The sequence below is a fragment of the Nesoenas mayeri genome (genome assembly GCF_963082525.1).
Source record: "Nesoenas mayeri genome assembly, chromosome: 13".
NCBI classification, from domain to species: domain Eukaryota; kingdom Metazoa; phylum Chordata; class Aves; order Columbiformes; family Columbidae; genus Nesoenas; species Nesoenas mayeri.
This window is the reverse complement of record NC_137550.1, coordinates 2,931,300-2,952,783: the sequence shown is the minus strand read 5'-3', so window position 1 is coordinate 2,952,783 and position 21,484 is coordinate 2,931,300. Positions and strand designations below refer to the sequence as shown.

Genomic DNA, 21,484 nt, shown 5'->3' with positions numbered 1-21,484 from the left:
TATTTTTGAACGGGTGACTTTCTTGCTCATCCAGCTCCTCTAAGAGTTCAGTGGTCTGTTCATGGGGAGGGGAAGCAGATTAACGTGTGTGCTGCAGCTGAGCAGGAAATTGGCTGCCCCTTCTGCCCAGCCTTTGCTGCTCTCCTGAAGAAGCTGCTGCTGCAGAGAAGTTACGTTGACGTGGACCATTGCTAGAGGAGCCTTTGTTGCTGGTCAGGACTTGGTGGGTGCTTGGGGCCACCTTCCCCTCTGGTAAAACCCACAGGGTTGTGTGCCTGGAAGCTGGCTGTTTTCTTTCCTCCGTGAGCTGCTGGAGAGGTCTGATGGTGGCCAGAGGGGCTTTTGGTCCTGGCCTGCATAACCTTGAGTGTATCAGGGAGGTGGGACAGGCTTCCAGCTGTGAGCAAGTGCTCAGCCTAAGAAGTAAAACACCAGTCATAGCAATGTTTCAGCACGTGTTTATTGCTGCTCATTGTTTCCCTGCAGCGGATCAGAATGAAGGTCCCTATTGCACATCAACAGATTTTTTTTTTTGGCATCCTTAAAAAAAATTGCACAAGACTTTGTAGCCCCCCTTCCCCCAGCTGACTGCTGAACACACAGATGAGATTCTTTCACCTAAATGATGGCTATGGTTTGCCCAGGAGCCATGGCAATGCTTTCCAGACATGGTCATGGTGTGTTTGTGCATCAGTACACTCCTGCAGAAGGAACCCCTTTGTGTGGGTGGCTTTTATGTTTGCATGCAGTTTGCGAGACACCTTAGACTCTGGAAAACACGCCTGGATGATCTTTGTAGAGACACTGTTTCTACTGCATGCAACAGATACTTGTGGCTGGACCTGCCTGACCCATTGAACTGGCCATCTGGGGTTTGGTCTGTGGGACTTCTGCAGCTGCTGCTGAGTTTCTATGGCCAGACAGTAACAATCGAAGCTGCACGGTGAGAATTTAAATACAGTGAGTTTTTACAACTACAGTTGCACAGGGTGAATCAGAAAACTCCAATGTCAGAAAGCAGGGTGAGATTTGCCTGGGGGTGGCATGCTCTGCGCCACCTTTGTCAAACCCACATGGCTTTTTCTACACTAACCCATTAGTGAGAGGAAACCCTTGGATGTAGGAGCTCTGGTGTGGTCTGTGTGAAGCCTCCTGAGCTGTTGGCTTCCCTGAGGACAGCAGCCAGGCTTTTGAGATGTTTGTGGCATCCCTCCTGCAATGGCAGGGGATGTCTGCCTGGAAAGCCCTCACTCTATCGCTTCTCTTGGGACTAATGCAGAGATGGGCCGGGTGCTACCACAGGGCTGTGCTTTCCCTTGCCCAGCGAGGCAGGGAGTTGTGCTTGGAGCTCGTGGGGAGCGCTGGGCTCTGCTGTCGCTGCTGACGTAGCACTGCAGTGCTTCAGGGGGCAGCCATCCCGTCCTGCCTTCCCCCAGGAGAGGAGATCTGGAGACCCTGTGTCTGTGCCAACCAGGTGAGACCATGTCCGTGGAGCAGCAGAGGAAGGAAGGGAGTTGTGCTGGGCTGTGTGTGGATCAGGGGAAGCTGAGGAGGTTTCTCCTCGCGGCTGCAGGATGGTTGATGGGTAGCAGCTGGGGCTGAGTGCCCTCTCAGTAGACCCAGGAGACGGGCACCCACTGTGGAGAGCTGCAGGCCTGCTCAAAGGCTTCCTGCAGCAGCTGGAGGCTTTCTTCCACCCCGTTGTTGACCAGCGAGAGGTCAAAATAGTGTGCATATCGGCTTCGGATGCTCTCTGAATCCTTCCGGAGCTGCTCCAAAGCCTCTGACTGCTAGAAATAGAAGAGAGTGCTCAGGAGGTGGCCAAGGAGGGGAATTTCACAACCCACCCCCACAGGCAAATTCCCACCACCAAAACAACTCAAGTGGTTGCTAAATATCAGCACGGAGCATCCCTATATCTTGTCGGACAAGCTGTTGTGTAATCTCTATGTGTCTGGGGCTTTTGCTGGACTATGCAATGCTGGGAGCATCAGGTTACCTGCTAGAGCGAGGCCAGACCTGCTTGGTCTCATCTTTAAAATGCTTTGTGGCAGCTCCCTGGGAGGAGAAGGTTCACTGAGCAGCAGGCTGCTCATTGTTGCACTATGCAGTGTACCCAGCTCAGGGTCTAAGGCTGGTTTCAAGGTAGGATCCCTGCAGGCTGGTTCCTCCCCAGTGGCTTTTGACCAGAACAACATTGGCTGGGAGAGCCACACCAGCCTCTCTTACTGGTTTTCACTGGGAGAGAGTTACATTTCTTCATAGTAAAAGCAAAGCTGCCTGTCCCCTCCTGCCACTGTAGGCAGTTGCCCATCTCCCCAGCTAGCAGGGATGTCCCAGGAGTGTGTCCCTGCGGGCAGCTGTGCCCTCGACAGCATGTCCAGACCAATTTCCACATTTCTCTCTAACGGAGCTTGAAACGCAGGCAGCTCCCTGCTCCTGTGCCTGAGGGGGATGAGCTTGGGGTGCTGTGCTGGCTGCAGCTCTGCTGTGTGGTGCCTGGCAGCCCTTGTGGGTAGAGAGGGGAGAGCAATGGGGGCTCTGCTGGGTCACGTTTTGGCTCTGCTGCATCCCTGTCTGTATGTATTTAGTGCCTGCAGTGGTGGGGCTGGCCCTGCCCCTGCAGCAGGAGGTAATTCTGTCTGGAGGCAGCGGGGTGATGGGATGGAGGTGGGGGCAGCAAGCTGCCTGGCTCCCCTTTCTGCTCTGACACTTGCTCCTCTCTCCCAACCCCAGCCTGCAGCATCCAGCTTTACAACCCTCTGCACCTTAACATGCCTCTAAATGCCTGTGCAAAGCTTGCTCTGAAGGTTACATAAATATCCTCTGTGCAAACTATCTGTGTCTTAATCTTTATGAGCCCCAGTTAATAGGTGGGAGAGGGGGCTTTGGCTGGCCATGAGTCCAGGAGGAGCCTAGGTCTGTGGTTTCCCTGTGCTCCCATTGCTTCCCCTCTCCCTGCAGAGGTGAGCCCGCTGGGAGCTGGTCCAGGCTGCAGCAGGCCAGGGTGGGCAGCACAGCTCCATGTCGGGGGCTTCCCGGGAAATGGCAGCGTGTGGCTGCCAGCACTGCGGTGCTTGGCACTGTGTGAGTTAACTGCACCATCGGCGCTGCTTTCATCCTAATTTTGGAGGGATGAGCATCTTAATGAGGCAAGGAATGAAAGGAGCTGCTGTTTTCGTGTTCCATTTGCATAGCTGATGGCAGGATAAATGTTCCTGCTCTGCAGCACTACTGCAGCTGGAGATGGCGCTGGGCTCTACGTCCCGCTGCCTTAGTGGCTGATGATGCTGCGGGGATGGTGGTTACTGGGGGGTGTCAGTCTGGGAGAGTCTGCGGCTGCAGGAATCATCAATTCCTGTTTCTCATGCCTGGGCTGAGGATGTTTCCCTGCTCTCCTGGACCATGAAAATCAGTGCAGGCAGGAAGAAGCTGATGAGGAGCAGGGAGAGAGCCCTGGGCTGCTGCAGCCTGCTCTCCCCACTGCTGTGGGCAGGCAAGCTGGACGTGTGGGGACTCAGCCTCCGTGCCCTGCCACCCACCTGCTCTGCCTTGTCTGTTGGAGCGATGAAGACTATGAACGGGGAGAGCTCGGCTGTGCGGATGATCTTCAGGGTCTGTGGAGAGAGGGGGCGTAGTTACCAAAATGTGGCCTTTCCTTGAGGTGGGAGCGAGTGCAGCTGCCTGGCTGCTGCCCCCCACTACTCCACATTGCCCCCCATTGCCCCACTGTGCCCCCCATCCAGAGTGCGATGGTGCCCATGGTGCAGTGGTTGGCTGAAGGGGCCAGTCCTAGTCTGGGGCACGGGCTCCCTGGGTGGACTCCTCAGACTGGGGGTGGTTGGGTGATGTGGGGGCAGTTGGGTGAAGCTGGAGCAGGGGTCCCAGTGTGGCTTCCCCTGCATCTCATGGGGGATGATATGAGGGCACCCCCAGCCCTGCTCTGGGCTGGTTGCTTTGCAAAGCAGAACCCACACGCTTGGTGTTGGAGGGGGTAAAAGGTCCCTTTGCAGAGCCTGTGCTGGCCCTGCACCCCCACGGCAGCCTGGCCCTGGCCCTGCTGTCACAGCCCAGTGTGTGCTGTGAGGGGGAACACCCTCACTGCCTCTGTAATCCTGGGACTGGAAATGTCAGCCCAGCACTGGCTGTGTCTTTTGGCAGGGCAGGTGGGCAGTGCACTAGGCAGGGCAGGGACAGGCACATCCAGGACACAGGTAGTTCAATCTGTGCCAAGCCCTCTCCTGCCCACACCTTGCCCTGCTCCCTACCTGGGGCTCAATGTCCAAAATAGCGACTTTGTCCTGCTGGTGGATCTTGTGCACTGTTTCAAACTTGGTGCCAAACATGTTTCCCTGGTAGCTTCCAAACTCCAGGAACTCGTTGGCTGAGATGTCCCGGGTCATCTCCTCAGTGGAGACAAAGTAGTAGTCCTTCCCATCCACCTCATTCTTCTTCTGGGGGCGTGTGGTGTCTGGGGAAGGAGAGAGATGGTGAGTGCTGGTCCCCAGGACTGGGGAACAGAGGAGAAGGGGCAGCCTCTGCTCTGGGTGACCTGGGCATCTTGCCTTCTCTTTTTGAGCATGGAGGAGCTGTCTATCTCAAAACTATGCCATGCTGATCCCCTTTCAACTCCTGCTTGGGACAAGCAGGGATCTCAGCCAGCCCAAGGGGAGTCACTGGGATGTGAAGAGCAAGGCATCTCTGCAATATGGGCAGTAGCAGCCACCTGTGGTTAGGTGCAGCCTGTGCGACAGCAGGCAGGGAAGCCCTACAGTGCCCTGTGCGGTGGCCTCTGACACTAGGGCCTTGGTGGCACTAGAGGAATATCTCCCCATCTCCCATCTGCTGTCAGAAGGTCCTGGCTCAAGGAGGTGAGAGAAAACACACCCTGGACCGTGCCCTCCACCCTGGCTGGGTACTTACATGGGGGTGGGTACATGAACTTCTCTGGGTTGTTGCTGAGCAGAGCATTCTTGATGTGGCTACGGCCCACACCGCTGGCCCCTGCAGAGAAGGAGGGATGGATGCTGGAGCCGGGCTCAGAGGAGCCTGCAGGAGATGCTGGGGCCCCTCGGCAGTTCTGGGTCCCAGCCCCTGTCCAGCCCTGGTTCCACCTGGGACGCACCACACACAGCCCCTGCACTGCAGAGGATGCCTGGGGCGGGACCTACCAATGAGCACCAGAGTCTTCCTCTTGAAGGCAGGCAGCCTCACCACCTCCTCATATGAAACCACATCCAGCTGGTCAAAAACTGGGGTGGAGGAAAAAGACGAAGACAGTGAGTGGCCAGAGCCGGCTCAGCTGCAGGAGCAGCAGCACCGTGCACATGTCTGACCAGAGCCAGGTCCTTGTGCAAACCGGAGGGAACAACCAGGGCTGCGAGCTCATCCCTGTGGCTGCTGGGGTAAAAGGGCAGCGGTGTCAGCAGCAAGCAGCACGGGAGGGGTGGAGGGGATGCTGGGGAGCTGGACCAGCAGCTGCCAAAGGAGAAGCCAGGGCTGCTCTCACTCTAATTCTGCTCAGGACAACAGGACCTGGGAGCTGTGGGGGGGACACAGCAGGATACTGCAGGAAGCTTTATCTCACTGATTTATGGCCTTGTTTGTTGCTGGTTGGAGCTGCAGGCTGGGCTGGGGGCCAGCACAACCTCAGGCACCTGTCTTTGCTGGCCCCATGCACATTTAACACGGGATGTCTGCATGAATGACTGTGGGGCTGGCTCTCTGCCCCACCGGGGACACAGCATGGCATCCATGGGGAGCAGTTTGCAGGGTTTGAGGGCCCAGGAACCCAACCTCCCAAGAAGCTCAGGGCCAGGAGTGCCGGGGTTGTCACCACAGAGCGATTGTGTGATCGGTGCCTGGCTCCTGCATGAACCAGCCCCAGCTTTGTGCACTACAGAGCTGCAGAGGACACAGCTGTGGCCACCTGAGGGGCATGAGGACTTCGGAGAAGGGACTCAAAAAAGCTGACAGCTGTGGGGTATCCTCCCAAGGTCCTGCTGCCAATGCAGCTGGGCCATTTGGTCTGAGTCCCATGGAGGCCAGACCTGTTCCTGCACAGAGGCAGGAGGGATGGCCAGGGCTGGGCATGGAGCCCATGGCCCTGATCACACTTACTTGAGCTGTGCTTGGCCAGGTATTTATCTTTGCACTTCTTCTTCTTCCCAAAGGGGCTACAGCTCGGAGATTCGCTCTGACTGGACTGGGTGACGCTTGCCACACGCCTGCCAAGAGAGGACACCACCATAGTCAAACTGGAACGCAGGAGGTTCCACTTAAATATGAGAAGAAACTTATTCTCAGTAAGTGTGACAGAACCCTGGCCCAGGCTGCCCAGGGGGGTTGTGGAGTCTCCTTCTGTGCAGACATTCCAACCCGCCTGGACACCTTCCTGTGTAACCTCATCTGGGTGTTCCTGCTCCATGGGGGGATTGCACTGGATGAGCTTTCCAGGTCCCTTCCAACCCCTGACATTCTGTGATAGTCCCGCTGTCACCCCGAGCCCCGGGGGAGCTGCAGGATTGTCCCTCAGACATGCAAGGGCAAGAGGAGCAGGGTGGCTGCAGAGAAAGGCTCAACCTGCAGCAGATGCAGGGGACATTGCCTCCTTTTCCCAGCAGTGATGCTGGTGTTACCCAAACACAGTCACTCCTGGTAGCACATGGTCACTGTTCCCACTCTGAAATCCAGCCCTTCTGGCCAAATTCAGGGACCTACCACTCTTGCAGCTCCGGAGAAGGGATGAGTCCTGCTGACTCGGTGCAGGAGCCCTCCACCCGGCCCTGCCACCAGTTGCTGTCATCCTTGTTTATGATTTGAATCACATCACCAATCTGAAACTTCAGCCCTGCTTCCTTGCAGGGGATCAGGTTGTCTTTTTTGGGGTCGTAGTCAAACTGTGCTCTCATGAACATCTGCAAAAGAGAGTGTGGGCCTGAGTCAGCATGGCCACGCAGAGTGGCTGAACTTTGCGTGTCCAGCTCCTGGCCCCACATCACATCCCCCAGCAGTGACTGCGGAGCAAGCTCCAGGCACAACGTCCCTGCCCCAGGAGGGACCCCAGCCCCTGCGGCTTTCCAGGCCCCACGAGGCTGGGTGGGGAGACAGGAGATGTGCCAAGCCTTGGGGGAAGCTCCTTGGCATGGAGCTGCCATGAGATGTGCTGGCGGGCGAGGGAGAGAGAACCGCATCTTGGCCCTACTGGGAGCTAGTTTGAAACCGCTGCTGCCCCTAGGCAGGCCTGCACACCCCACACTGGTGCTCAAACCCTGACATGTAGCCCCTCTGCAAGTCCCCTGGGTGCTGCACAGTACTGCTGAGCCGAGACAGCTGGAGATGAATCCCAGCACCCAGAGCAGCACGGTGCACAGCCACTGGGGGCTGCAATGGGGTGAACAGAGAAGAGCCATCGCAACGGTATGCCCCACAATCTCATGTCCTGGGGACCCCATGGAAAGCCACATCTGAATCGCCAGCTGCTGTGCCCTGGCCTGTCTCCAGCACTGGGCGCGCCCCCGCACAGCACGCAGCCCTTGGGGAGCCAAGGCTGTGCTGTCTTGTCCATCCCTGCCTGGATCTGTCCTGGTCTCTTCAGCATCAGCTACTTTGCTACGTTCATTACAGCTGCAGCTGGAAACAAGCTGCTGCCACTTCCCAGGCCACTGTGGCACCCTCCTGGAGCTGGGGGAGCCCTGGGGACCACGAAGGCGTGAGAAAGTGGCCTTTCCCTGCCTCTTCTGCTTTCTCAGCCCTTCCAGAGAGAGAGACTACAGCACCTGCTCGCACTGGGGCGGCCCATCGCTGCCTCCCCCTGCCCGCAAACCCTCCTGAAGCCAGCAAGCAGCCAGGCACCCCAGCTCTTGCTGCCACGGAGCTTTTTTGGGAGATCAGGAGAGAAACAGCACGTGGCTTTCGCACACCGACCTTGTTTTCCAGGAAAGCTGTTCAGGAAGAACAGACTGTCAGAGAGCAACAGGATGGATGACAGTCACCTGTCCCGGGAGGAGGGCAGACCACGCGGGTGCACCCAGCGCTTTCTGCGCTGCCACTTGCTCTCAGTGCCTGGATGGAAGGTTTCTTGTCTAAAAAACTACCGCAGCTGCAATTTGTCCCCGGCCAGCACACCCAGCAAGATCAGGACCAGGTCAGGATTAGGGTGGTGGCAAACCAAGGCAGAGTATGGAGGATGAAAGGCAAGGTTTAGGGAACAAAATCAGGCTGTGGCTAAGTACAGACCTCACACTGCTCTTGTTCCACTCTACGGGCAGCAGATCCTTCTACAGGGGCTGCAGCACTCCCAGACCCAGTCTCCTGCTCACACCAATGCAGGCTTCTCTTGAGCACAACGCTGTCAAGTTATTTGTCCCAAAAATGCAGCACGTAGCAAGTGGGCAAAGGGATCCACGTGGGGTGACAACTACGTCCTGCCCTCAGATGTGACAGGCAGGGCCTGGAAAGTCATGCTCCCTGGGCAGGACAGACCATACCGTCCTTGTTCCACATTAAAACCATTTCCCACAGTATGCTCTCCTTCAGCAGTGCTGCTGGAGGCACAGGGCCAGCAGGACACAAACACAGTTCCCTTTCACTGCCAGAAAAGCAGAGCATATGGATCAAGCTGTGACACAAGATCTCTTACAATAGAAGACAACAAAAGTGGAATCTCCTTTCAGGATAAGGACTGATGCTTGCTTTGAAAGCACTCTGGCACCAGGAAGCTGCTCATCAACACAGACACACAAGGGACAGAAAGCAAGTACTGCCTGGGCACCTGCTCCCGCAGCCCTGATAGCCCAAGCCAGGTGTAGCCAGGTCACTTTTGGAAGGACTCTCCCTTACACCAATTAGAAGTTCGCATCTAACAGCTCCAAGTATCGCCCATGGACTGCAAAGGGCCAGCTCCAAATGCAAGTGATTTCCCTGCCTGCTGGCAGCTCCCTCTGGGGCTGGAAGCTCAGGTGCTGAGCAGCCTCCAGCAGGAGAAGCCCTGGTCTTTGAAGTCAAAAGGCTGCAGTTTGCACCTGGGAACAGGTTGGAGGTGACCTTGAGAGCAGAGTGCCCAGTGCTTCTCATTAGGATCCTCCCAAGCAGACCTGCCCCAAGAGACACTCAGCTGGCCAAAAAGTGGCTGCCAGGCTGTGGGGAAAGCCAGGGCAGGGGGGCATCCTGATGCCAGGATCTGCACTGTCCTGCTTGCCAGGCCCTGAAATAGAGCTGATTATGGGGATCCAGGAGCTGAAACAAAATCAGAAGTCCACTCTTGGCAGTGGACTGCAACAAGCAGAGAGGCAGGCAGGCCATGAGCTGTGGTTCTGGAGAGCAGACAGCACCACGGCCCTGGACACAGCAAGAGGGAGCTATTCTGAATATTTTGGCCACAGCAGGACTTCAAATGCAAAGCCAGGCAGGTGTCACCCCCTGCCACAGCATGTCACCCCCACCCTGGCAGTGGCAGCAGGCAGGAGGAGCTGCCTTCCTCTCCCCCACCGCTTCCTTCCTCCCACTTGCTGCTCACGAGCGTGCTGGCAGCACCCGCACCCTCCGTGCAGCTGGTACACTGGGCACCAGCGACAGCAGGGAGCAGCGAGAGCCCTGCAACGTGATGTGGCTCTAATGGCCGCAGCTCTGAAGGTGGCAGGAAACTCTCTCGTGCTTCCCGGTGAGCCCACGCCGCTGCTTTCCGGTCACCAAACACCGCACACATATATCACTGTGGCTCAGGCATCCCTGGCCCACATCCTGACCTACACATTGGGTAAATACATCCACACAGGGCCCGAATGCGCTCCTTTGCAGTGATGTAGGCACCGGACAGATCCCTTCACCTTCCAGCAGCTCAGGCAAGGTGACTGGGCAGCTGTCCCCTTGTCCTTCCCCTGGCTCAGCACAGCTCTCTACCCAGCACTGGTCCCTCCTGGTTTGCTCTGGTCCCACCTGGCCCCACAGCCGTGTCCCTGCACAGCCCGCGCGTCTGGAGGCTGCACTTACCTGGAGAGCAGGGAGGCGGCTCTGTTGGTTGGGAATGACTTTTATTGAGACCATCCCCTTGGTTTCTTTCTAGTGAACAAAGGAAGGGGAGAAAGAAGAGTTGGAGGAGGTAGTGCCTGGAGGCAGCCTGACAGCAACAACCTGTGCAGGGAGCTGCTGAGTGCCAGGACTGGCAAAGGCAAAGCTCCTGGGTGCTCCAGCCATGCGGTGATGCTGGGGGATGCCACAGCCTGGCCAGGAACAGCTCTGCTGGGGCCGGGCTAAGAGCCATGGCAGCATAGCTTTGCCATGCTTGTCCCATCCCCATGGGGGGACACCAACAGCCCCAACAAGGGGTTGGCTGTGGGCACTGCTAAGCATCATCAAAACAAACATGGAGAGCTGTATCATCTCCAGCCTGGCTGCCCCAGTGAGGAACCTGGGAAGAAAGGCTGGTTCTGCCAGGTTGCCTCCATCTGTCTCCTCGCTTCTGCCCTCCTGGTGACATTAGAGACACAGCACTTCCTTGCCTGCTGCAGGCTAGATGCACTGTTGTCCCATGTGCTTCACAAGACCTGCATAGTTCCTTGGGGACAACCACATTTTAAGGCTTGGAGGGGCCTCCTGAGCCAACCATCCTTCTCAGGAGGCAGACAAAGACGAGCTCCTTCTTGGTCTCAATGTCTGGAGCAGGGATGTCTCACCATCAGGCAGGAGAGGACCACAGCAGTGCAGCAGGGCCAGGCTTCCTGCTTAGGCTGCTGTTGGGTGTCCTCAGCAACACCACCACCTCCCTCCGGCCAGGTCCCCTGTGATGGGTATTGACCAGGATGGCCTCTGTGTTTGAACCCAAGGCAAGTCTGAGACCCTGTGCAAAGCTGTCTCTAGCAAGGCCTGGCAGGATCACCATGACCTCAGCAGCAGGAAAATGGCACCACGGTAAACTGCAGGAGTGGCTTGGGTCTGCAAGAGCAGCTTGCCCCAGGGCTGGGGTTGCACATCAGCCTTGGCAAGCAGAGGTGATTTCCAAGCCCCACACACATCAGCACATGCCAGAGACCCAGCCAACAGCCTTCCCTGCTGCTCTCAGGAGGCCAGAAACAAGCAGCAAGCACAGACCACCCAGCACTTGGCCATGTTACAGCGGCCCTGTCTCCTGCTGCATCGCACGTCTGCAGGCAGCTGCGTGTTGGCTCCAGTATCTAGGAGGGGGTGAATGCTCAGCCAGCGTGCACATCTGCAGGCCAAAGGGGTCCTTCCCAGGAAACAGCCTCACCAGACACAAATACCTACCAGCATCTTCTGCAGCTGATCAACTGAGTGGTTGCTCACACTTTGCCCATTGATTTCTATGATTTCATCACCCACGTGAAGTGAGCCTGCCAGCAACAGGAGAAACACGAAAATGTAGGACTGGACAAAAGCCACTCACCAAACCCAAACTACACAGCTCCACCAGCCTCCCGATCCCCTGGGCAAGCTGTGGCCAGGACACCGCAGTATTTGCCCGGGCAATGCTTGTGGAGCCACGTCACCTAAGCACAAGGGGAATTAATTCTGCCCCCTCCACCCAACACACACACTTCATCCAGTCTGAAGGTCACCAGGTTGCTTTCCACTGTGTGTCCTTCAGTGCTTCAGACTGGTCAAAGCACCTGTTTCAGAGTTATTCAAACCCAGCTCCAAGTACCTCACCCAAAGCCAAACGACAGCCTCCTAACAGGGCCCTTAACACGAGCATTCTTGACTTTGTGTGTTTTCAGTTTATATACCCAGCCAGATTACAGCCTCAGATATGCTGCTATAAATCAGGCTCCAGTGGTGTTATTGGAATGGCTCCTGGGTTATTTTGGCAGGGGTAAGCTCAGACTTCCCTCTTGGATCCAAGGCTGGAAAAGGGGCCTCTTCTTCTAAGCACAGAACATCTCATTTCCATGCCCCTTTGGCACAGACCAAAACTAGAAAATAGCACCTATTAATTTCTTTTGGCACCTTCTTTTGGTCAGCAGAGCCAATCTACAACAAGCCACCTGTGCACTTTAGGAACAGGAAGAGTTTTCCCCACAGTCTCTGGGGTATGATCCATCTCTTGTTACAGTGACCCCATCACGAGACGACAGACAGTCTCTGGTTCTTTTTTGGGAGAGCCCTTCCCCCAACCCTTCAATTCTCCCTGAAGCCTCCAGTGTATAAACATGACAACCATGCAGAGAGACCAGCGAGTCCCAAGTTCCTAACATATCCCTAGTAAAGGCATGGACACAAATGTCCACAGAGGAAGGCCAGCAGTGCTGGGGGGCTGCCTTATCTCTTCACAGACAGAAACCAGCTGCAGACAAACGCTGCCTCTATGAGGGCCTCGTTACCTTGTCTGTGAATCATGCCCCCGTGGAAGATCCTGGCCACCATGCAGCTCTGCTTGTCGTTGAGCTTCAGTGTGATTCCCTGGAAGACAGGAAAATCCATGACTGCTCTCTGGAGGAAAGAGCTCCCGCGCCCTCAGCCAAGTCCTCTCCAGGCCCATGTCCACAGAAGGCTGTGCAGGGCTGGGGAGAAGTCCCGCGCTTGGCCAGCCCAGCCTGCTGCAGCTCCTCTTGGCACAGGCATCACCTCCCATTGATGGAGCTCCTTCCAGGTCCCCAGGCAGGATCCAGCACCCTCTTCCCATGGCAGAGGTCTCCAGTGATCTCCTGCATCCCTTGACGCCAGCTCGTTGGCACAGCTCCACCTGCCCCACCGCCCCCCTGGGTGGCATCAAGCTCTGGGATCTTGCCAGCTCTCACCATGGGCTCCTCCGTGACCTTCTCGAACTGGACGAGGCGTATCTTCCGCACCTCACGGCTGTTGCTGTGGGAAGGGCTGCCCAGGGTCGCTGAGCCGTTGGTATAAATGTCCTCAGTCATGGCGTTCGGGGACTGAGTGATGGCCTGTCAGGGCAAAACAAAGACCAGGATTTAAGGGCTCCAGCTGAATGAGGCCTTGGAGTGCTGGATCCCTCCTGTGGGGCTGAGCTACTACACCGTGTGAAGGCACAGGTGGGGCACAGGGAGAAGAGAGACCCATGTGCTGGAGGATTGGACAGTAAGAGCAAGAAAAGAAAAAAAGCTTCATCCTTGAAGATGCAGATGTGGGCTTGATCTGCAGTTTTCCTGCCTGGGAAACATAGGAGGTAAGAAAACTTCAGAAAAGCTACAGGTAGCAGAAGTCAAAAGAGTCCACAGCTGATAATCTTCTGCAGCAATGAGTCCCAAACACCACTTGTGTGTCGCAGCAGCACTTCGCCCACAGCCGGCTTGTTGTAGGGCATAAAGCCCAGGACAGCTTCACCGAGTGAATGGAGCAGTTTGGGCCTCACCTCTGAGAACCGGGGCCAGGCTCTGCTCTTCCTCAGTTTACAAGTTCAACCTTTCCTCATCTATGTCAATGGGCAACCGGCATGTTGCAGAGCCACGTCCTCATCCGAAGGCAACATGCTCCCGAGCCAGTCAGAAACTCCCTGTTCCCCTCTCCAGCTCCCAGCTACAGCCCAGTTCATGCTGGCTGGCACTGGGAAGTCAAGTAGGGGCTTTAAGCCATGGGGAAACCTCTGCTCCTTGTCTCCAGCAGGCACTGGCACTGGGGCAGGTGGAGGGTGCATGGGGTCATGGGCAGAGACCTCCTGCTTTGATCTGCAGCCCCTGCCCGCCTTGTTAGCAAGCTGAGATCTCCCTGTCAGCCCACGAGGCAAAGCAAATGCTCCCAGCTGCCGCACTCCCCGCCATGCTGCCCGCTTTGCTGCCCAGTTTGCAGCTTGCACTGTCTCTCCCAGCAGAGCCATGTGAGCCATGGCCAGCAAACCTGCAGGGACACCCAGCAAGGTCCTTGCCAGCTTTAGTCCTGCATCAGCGAAGAGGCACTTTATGACCAGCCGGCAGAGCCAACACCTCTTCCCGCTGCACACAGAATCACAGAATGTCAGAGGTTGGAAGGGACCTCAAAAGATCATCCAGCCTAATCCCCCCGCCAGAGCAGGAACACTAGATGAGGTTACACAGGAAGGTGTCCAGGCGGGTTTGAATGTCTCCAGAGCAGGACACTCCACAACCCCCCTGGGCAGCCTGTTCCAGTGTTCTGTTATCCTCACTGAGAAGAAGTTTCTTCTCAAATTTAAGTGGAACCTCTTGTGTTCCAGTTTGAACCCATCGCATTTGCACCCTGACTCGTGAACACCCAACTGAGCACTGAGCCCTGGGTCTCCATGCCAGTGGCTGGGAAGCGGCAGTCCCATGCCACCAAGGGCCAAGCCATGGGGAGGTTTGTGCAGTTGGAACTGGGGTGAAGAGCATTTGCTGGTGGGGTGCAGCCATGGCACTAAACCACAACAAAACTACTTTTGGTAGGGATGTGCTGGAGTGCTGCCGGCCTGAGGCAGCGGCCCAGCCCTGTGCAATGGCCAAGAGCGAGGAGGGAGATGAAGGCAGGAGCAGCAGAGCCAGGACTAGCCAGGCCAGTGGGAAAGGTGTTGCAGAGAAGGACAGACAAGCATCGAGGCATAGGCACTGTTGCAGCCTTGACAAAAAGGGCACTGGTGGAGCTGGGCCAGGGCAGCAGGGGCGCAGGGAGCCGTGTGCCCACGCTGCAGCAGCAGGGAAGATGCACGGTTTATTTTTAATCCAACTACTTCTAAAAGAGCCAACCAACCGCCTCCTCAGAGGAAAAAGGCGACCACATGGGCTCTGGCTGCCAACGGCTTAAATGTGGAGGAGGCAGCTGAATCACAGCCCAGAGCAGCGCCTGGGCCAAGGACTCGCAGGGTGGAAGGAAGAGTGACTCGCAGCCTCCCAGCCTGGCCTGCCAGCGCAGCAGGACATGCTGCGACCGTGCCGTTCGCAAGGCAGAGGGACAGATACAGCAGTGCGGGTGCCCAGAGCTGGCCCTCGGCTCTCTGCCAGCTGTCCCAGCTCTGCTGAGACAGTGGGTGGGAGGAGGAAGAGGAGGACAAGGAACTTCTCCAGCCCTGCCCAAGGCCAATGTGCCCGTGAGATGGTTTGAGTCAGCACAGATCACACTTACCTTGGTCATGCCTTGGGAAAGTGTTACACTGTGCAATCCTTGGCTTCAAGCCTCTAGGCTCAGCAGAGCCCCATGACCCAGCACAGTCTGCTCCAGGGGCTGGGAGTTCCCATCCCCACCGTCCCCACCAGACCTGTCAGCTGAGACTCCTGGCCCTGACCTTTGCTTTTTGCTGACAGCTGGAGAAAACACCCAGCCCTCCATGCTGACACAGCACCTGTGTCACCCTGGTGACTCCCAGAAAGCAAGCCTTGTCACCAGAGACTTGCTGCTGTCCCTGGGGACAACCGCAAGTCACTTGACAGCAGCTCTGAACCCAGCGGGGTCCTTCAGCAACTCCCTCTGTGCCCCAAACAGAGCCACGCTGGGATGGCATGGGCTTTTGCTGAGCACTCCAGGTGGCTGGTGGATGAGAATGGGAAAAAGCCCAGCTCACGAGGAGGACCAGGACCAACAGGGTGGCAGATTCCAGCCTCAGTGTTGGGCATTCAGAAGCCAGAGACGGAAGGCATGTGCAGCTCTCATGCTCTGCGCACGTGATCCAGCCGGATCACTTACCCTGCTCTCTCCTGGCAGCTGACACACTCTGCTGGCTTGGCCTGGTGTAGCCTGTGACCTCAAGAGCCTTTCAAGTCACGCTGGGGGCAGGCCAGACCCTGCTACTTATGTGCTGCTCTGCAGGAAACATCTGCGAGCGCTGCTAAGAGCCGGCTCCGTGGCCACGAGCCACTGCCGGCTCCGCACAGTCCTGGGCTGGGTCACCGCTGGGGCCAGCCTTGGGGCAGACACGGGGTGAGGAGGTTGGGGAACTGAGCATTGCAATTGGGGTGCTGGGTAGGGGCTGCCTGGCCCTGCCCAGCAGCCTTGAGGGTGACCTGCAGCTGGCTGGCAAGGGTACAAATCCCTGTGCACAAATCCTGCTCCAGGTGGAAATACACAGAGGAATCACCACCTCCATGGGTCAAAGAGGTGCACCCCAGCTCCCTGCCTGCATTTTCCTCCAGAACCCAGATTTCTGCCTGTATCCCAGGGCAGAGGGAAGGGCACCAGCTCCCCAGGCAGTGTTTGCCAACAGGGCAAATGATAAGCATGGAGCAATCCTCGGTGAGGACCCCAGGGCTTGGCATCTTGTCCCCCCGTGGAGTCAGCGTTGTCTGCCAGGGCTGCTCCTGTGGCTGCGCTGGCTCAGCTGGGCTGCACACCACCGAGTAATCAAACATTAACTGGGCAGCTTGTTTGCAGGAGGCTTGGGGAAAGCAGCGCTGTAGTGCAAAGGGCACATTCAGTGGTTTGGTTCCTGGGCTCTCCTTGCTGCTCCCACCAGGGGACTTCAACATCAGGTGGCCTTGGAAGAGCAGTGCTTCCTAGCAACCATGTGGAGAAAGGTCAGATGCTGCTGGGCCAAGTGGGCCCCCAAAGTACAGCAGCTCGGATGTAGGAGGGAGCCCTGAAGCTGGGTTCCCCCAGGACTGCCCTCTGACCTGGCAGGGAAACACACTGCTGCCCACAGTGAGAAACAAAACCCCAGCTCCCTCCAGGAACCATCACCCCTCACACAATAATCAGCACGGGTGCGTGCCGGGAGGCTGGGGCACCGCTTGGTGCAGAGATGTGCTGGCCCAGCAACCTCGCCTCCCCCTGGCTGGGGCTCCAACCTCACCTCCCCATCGTCCAGCAGGTGTGTGCATCACGGCCTCACTACAGCTTGAAAAACACAGCAGTGTGTAAAAAGAGCAAACTAGCTGGGAAGCAACAGCCACGTGGACATTTAGAAGTAATTCATCTCTGCCTTCTGCCAGGGGCTACTGCCTGCTCAGATCTGCCAGCAAAACCACAGGAGCAACCTCACCCCAGGCCCCTTCCAGCAATACGATCCAGGTTTTTTCTGTTTGTTTGGTTGGGTTGGTTTTGTTTGTTTGTTTTTAAAGGCATTTAAACAAAACAGGATTACATTGCTGACACTAGGAAAAGGCCCAGCAACCCCAACAGGTCTCAGTGGGATGGGGAACAGAGAAATAGGAGGGATACAAGTGGTTGTGGAGGCCAGAAGATGCCGCTGCCTCTGTGTGCCTTAGCACTGACTCCAGGTCATGGATTTTCAAGGGAGCACAGTCAGTTATACTGAGGCACCATCCTCCCACCCAAAAGGCTGATGCAGCCTTCCAGATGTGTTTGTGAAACTGGTCACCTCCAAGGGACAAGCAATAAAACCACGACAGCTTCTCCATCCCCACCTTCCACAACAAGCCCTGCTAAACGGCTTTTCCCCTGCAGTCATTACTGACTGGGACATGGCAAAATGAATTTGAAATGAAAAAGTTGGAACCAGCCCTCCATTTTGGTCAAGCCCAGAAGTTTTGCTTGGCTTTCAACCACTAGTATTGCCCACAACCATTTCAGGATTTGGTCCCTGGGGACTGTGGCCTCAGTGTGTCCTGGAGCTGGTGCCTGTTGGATGCTGGGAACCACTGCCCACAAGGAAGTGCAGTGTCCCCTCTGCACCCTCACGCTCAGCTCTCTCCAAAAGCAGCCCCCTTTTCTCCACCGGATTCCCAAGGGTCACATTTGCTGCCCATTTTAAGGCTGGGGAACTGAGTCATAGCTGATAAGGGGACATGCTTAAGGCCACCCTGCCAACCAGGTACACAGCTGGGAATAAAGCCCACACCTCTTTGGTAAATCTGTATTTGCCAGTTGGGAGATAAGGCAAAGATATGCAGGCATGCGGTGCAGCTCAAGGGAAGAGGCCAAGTGGCTTCCTCCACTTCAGCCTGTTTTCTAGCAATGACATGGCTTCCACTAGTTGCGGGTTTGCGTGCCCTGCTGCCACAGGAGGAACGCAGGATGGCGCTTCCCGGAGCGCAGCTCTGCCAGAAGAAATGAGGAAGAGAAACCTCCTGGCCACCCTGCTTGACTCCAGCCAAGGAGCAGCCAGGCAGATGCAGCCCCGCTCCCCAAAGTCGCTGCTGGGCGATGTCCCTGCTGTCCCACAGCCAGGCCCATGGCCACCGTGGGCCAGCACTGTCTCTGCACGCACATGACACGAGGAGGAATGCATGAGTGACTGGCAAGCTCAGGACACGTAAAACCAGTGAGTTGCCAGCTGTACAGACCTCCTTCCAAAAGGCCCCATGCAGATCCCGGTTCGCAATTTCTCTATCCCTAGAGGAATAAATATACCATAACAACAGGGAGCTGTAGGCCAGCTCCAACATTTTCCATTCCCTGCGGTTGCTGGCAATTTATCCCTGCTCTGCCTGTGGCCAGGCAGAGGGATGGGAGAGCTCCTCTCAGCAGCTGCCTGATCCAGGCACTTTACTTTTAAAAGCTTTTTCCTTTTTATTTTTACAGCACTCTGCCAGGGTTGAGCCATAAAAAGCACATGAACCACTGGTATGAGACAGATCTGGCAAGGCTCTTTTGGATGCTGTGGTGTCCAACAGGGTGGGCCAAGGGCAGCACTTCAGGGAAATTTCCTCCCTGCTCTCAGAGGTTCCCCATAGCCACACAAAAAGCTCAGCCCAGCCACGGCTCCATCAGTGACTCCTGCTTTTCCCCTCTGCTGGGGGAAAGGCACCAGCTGCATTGCACTGGGAACTGCTGACCTTCCAGTTGCACCCAGTCTACCCAAAATGACACTGGCTGAGGAAGGAGCCCACCCAGCACAACTGAAGAGACTGTTGCAGCCTCCCCTGCTTCCACTGGAGATGGGGTCACGCCAGCCCACTCTCTGCCCTGGTCTAGGTGTGGGAAGGGCTGGTTGCATCCTCCTTCTCTGGGGCCAAGAACCACTACCACCACCCCTCCAGCCCATGCCGTGGCCCTGGAGGATGCTCAGCAGCTGAATCTGCTCATGTGACAGGCAGTTCCAGTTCAGATCAGCTACAACTTTGCAGCAAAACAAGCACAAGCTCCTCAGTGGCAGGATGCTGAAGCCTTCCTCCCCTCCACCCAGCTGCTTCTTCCCTGCCCGGCCATGCTGGCTGACTGTTCCTCCAAGGTGCCACATGTCCCCCAGCAAGGAGACCCGCTCCCCAAGTGCTGGGGACCAGCAGAGCCACGTACAGGTCACGTACTTGGATGCCCACCTCCTGCCCGCCGGGGGGTGTCTGCCTTCGGGGCCCTGCTCCCCGCTGCGTGTGCGGGAGGGACGGGATGGAGTGGGACCCCCGTGGGCTCCGTGCCGGGCCTGAGCTGGGCGCAGGGTGCTGGGCTAAGGGCCTCCGGAGAAGTGGGGGCACAAGGGACGTGGGATGGAGGGGAGCCCCCGGGGCTCACTGCCCGGCCCCGGGGAGGAAGAGGGCGAGGGGGGCAGAGGCGCGCAGTCCCTGGGGGTGCCGGGGCCGCCGTGGGGGCGATCGGGGCTGGAGGACGGCGCTGCCCGCCGCTCACCTCGGGCTTGGCCCGGTTCTGCAGGAGGTGCTCCAGGTAGAGGTCGGAGAGCGCCGTCCGCATGCTGCCGGCGCTGGCGCTGCGCCCCGACTTGAGGGTCATCCCGCCGCTCCGCCGCCGCTCCACCGCCGCCGCCAGCAGCTGCAGCCGGTTCCGTTGGCTCCAACAGAGCGGCCCGGCCCCGGCTCCGCCCCACGGCCCCGGCGCCGGCTCCAGCTGCGGCGCGGGCTCGACCGCACGCTCCGCCCGTGTGGCAGAGAGGGGAGGCGGGCAGGAGGGCGGTGCGGCGCCGGGCGGAGCCGGGGGAGGGCCGGGGGAGGCTCTGCGGGGAGCGCCGCCGCACGGTGCTATGTGCCCGTTGTCTCAGTGTCAGTGGCGAGCAGCCGCCGCCTGGCGATGCCGGGGTGGGAGTTCTAGAAGTGGAAGGATGGGGCACGGCGGCTCCGCACCACCGCTGCCGCTCAAGTCTCGCCTCCCTGCGCGCCTGGGGGGCTTTACCCCCGCGAAACATTGTCCCATCGTGTCTCTGCTGGGAACAGGCGCTGGCCCTGCCAGCTCCTGGACGTGCCCAAGCAGCTGCAGAGCTGGCAGCCAGGGAGGGTGCTGACAAGTCTGGACGCTGATGGGACCCTGCTTGGGGGAGCTGGCTGCACCCCTCACACCAGCTCACCTGGTTGCCAGAATCAGGGCAGGAGGCTGGATCTGAGAAAAGCTTTTTCCCCTCACAGCCAAGGCAGAGGCCCAGCAATGGTCCTGGGAGCACCTCTGCAAAGCAGCACTGGTGCACATCTGGCTCTCACAAGGCAACAGTCACCCCTCTGCTAGTGTGCAGAGTGAGGTGTGCTGGGCTCCGGGTGTCTCCAAGCTGAGGAGACCCAAGGACTTCTCTGCCCTGCAGCTGGATGGCCCTGTTCTCCTTGTGCTGTTCTCAGTCTTGCACCTCCTCATGTACCTGCCACTCGCATGGCTATGGGTGGGATGACAGATCCCTGTGTTCATGAGCTGTGTGTGGTAGGAAGAGCTGTTGCCAAACTTTTTGTGCTATGAGTTTTACACAGCTTGCTGGGGATCGTGACAAAGTGACAGCAGTTCATCCAGCAGTTGACGTCCCACCAGAGCCTCTGGAAGCCACAGGCATCCACAGAACTCTTCCAGTGAGTGAGCAAAGAGGGTTTGCTGGAGGCAGCCGTGGAAAGCACAATGGTGGCAGCCAGCCACAGCAGCAGGAGCATTATGGGAAGGAGATCATAGACTCATAGAATCATTTTGGTTAAAAGAGACCCTCAAGATCATCGAGTCCAACCGTTAACCTAACATTGTTACTAAACTATGTCCCTAAGAACTTCATCTACACATATTTTAAACCCCTCCAGGGATGGTGACTCCATCACTTCCCTGGGCAGCCTGTTCCAGTGCTTGACAACCCTTTCCATGAAGAAATTTTTCTCAATATCCAATCTAAACCTCCCCTGGCACAACTTGAGGCCATTTCCTCTTGTCCTGTCACTTGCTACTTGAGGGAAGAGACCAACACCCTCCATGCTACAACCTCCTTTCAGGCAGCTGTAGACAGTGATAAGGTCTCCCCTCAGCCTCCTTTTCTCCAGGCTAAAAGTGGAGGCCCAAGGCACAGTGCTGGGTCAGGTTGAGCAAGCACTGCCTCCCTGGAGCCACCAGTCCCCACAGATTGTGAAATGGATGCTGGGGCCTGGAGCAGGGCCTCCTCCCCCAGCCCTTATCTTTGCTGCTTCCTCCCCCTCCAGGGCTCTGCCTGAGCATGGCAGTACATGCAAAACCAAGCTGAGAAGCTCCGAGGCTAATTAATTACTAGCTGCTGATACTGCTGACTGAGCCCCCAGGGACTCCAAGGCTGGAGCAGAGGAGAAAGTGCAGAAAGATACTGGAAAATTACTGTTTAATTCTTCAGCATTACTTCTGACTATATGGCATCTGGTAGATGAGGGACAGGAAGAGGCTGATAATGAGCCAGCCATCACGATAGCTCTGCAAGCCTTCTCCTCCCTGGCAGCAGGGCTGGCCAGGGTCCTGCAGGGCTGGCTGTGGCCCCGGT

The 21,484-nt window shown here is 57.2% G+C and overlaps 1 protein-coding gene across 2 annotated transcripts; it reads right to left on the bottom strand.

The window, feature by feature from the left end:
- Positions 1–1,610: 1,610 nt before the first annotated feature.
- On the bottom strand, positions 1,611–19,515 carry MPP1 (MAGUK p55 scaffold protein 1; the record flags this gene model as incomplete). Of its 2 annotated transcripts, none has more annotated exons than XM_080352606.1 (12): positions 1,611–1,787; positions 3,543–3,617; positions 4,269–4,471; positions 4,924–5,004; positions 5,172–5,252; positions 6,121–6,227; positions 6,721–6,917; positions 9,991–10,059; positions 11,263–11,348; positions 12,336–12,414; positions 12,753–12,896; positions 19,414–19,515. In XM_080352606.1, the coding sequence occupies 12 exons, from the start codon at positions 19,513–19,515 to the stop codon at positions 1,611–1,613; spliced, it is 1,401 nt and encodes a 466-aa protein (XP_080208732.1). The 2 variants fall into 2 exon arrangements, with proteins under 2 accessions (XP_080208732.1, XP_080208733.1); XM_080352607.1 differs by having other exon boundaries at positions 6,721–6,857.
- Positions 19,516–21,484: the final 1,969 nt, after the last annotated feature.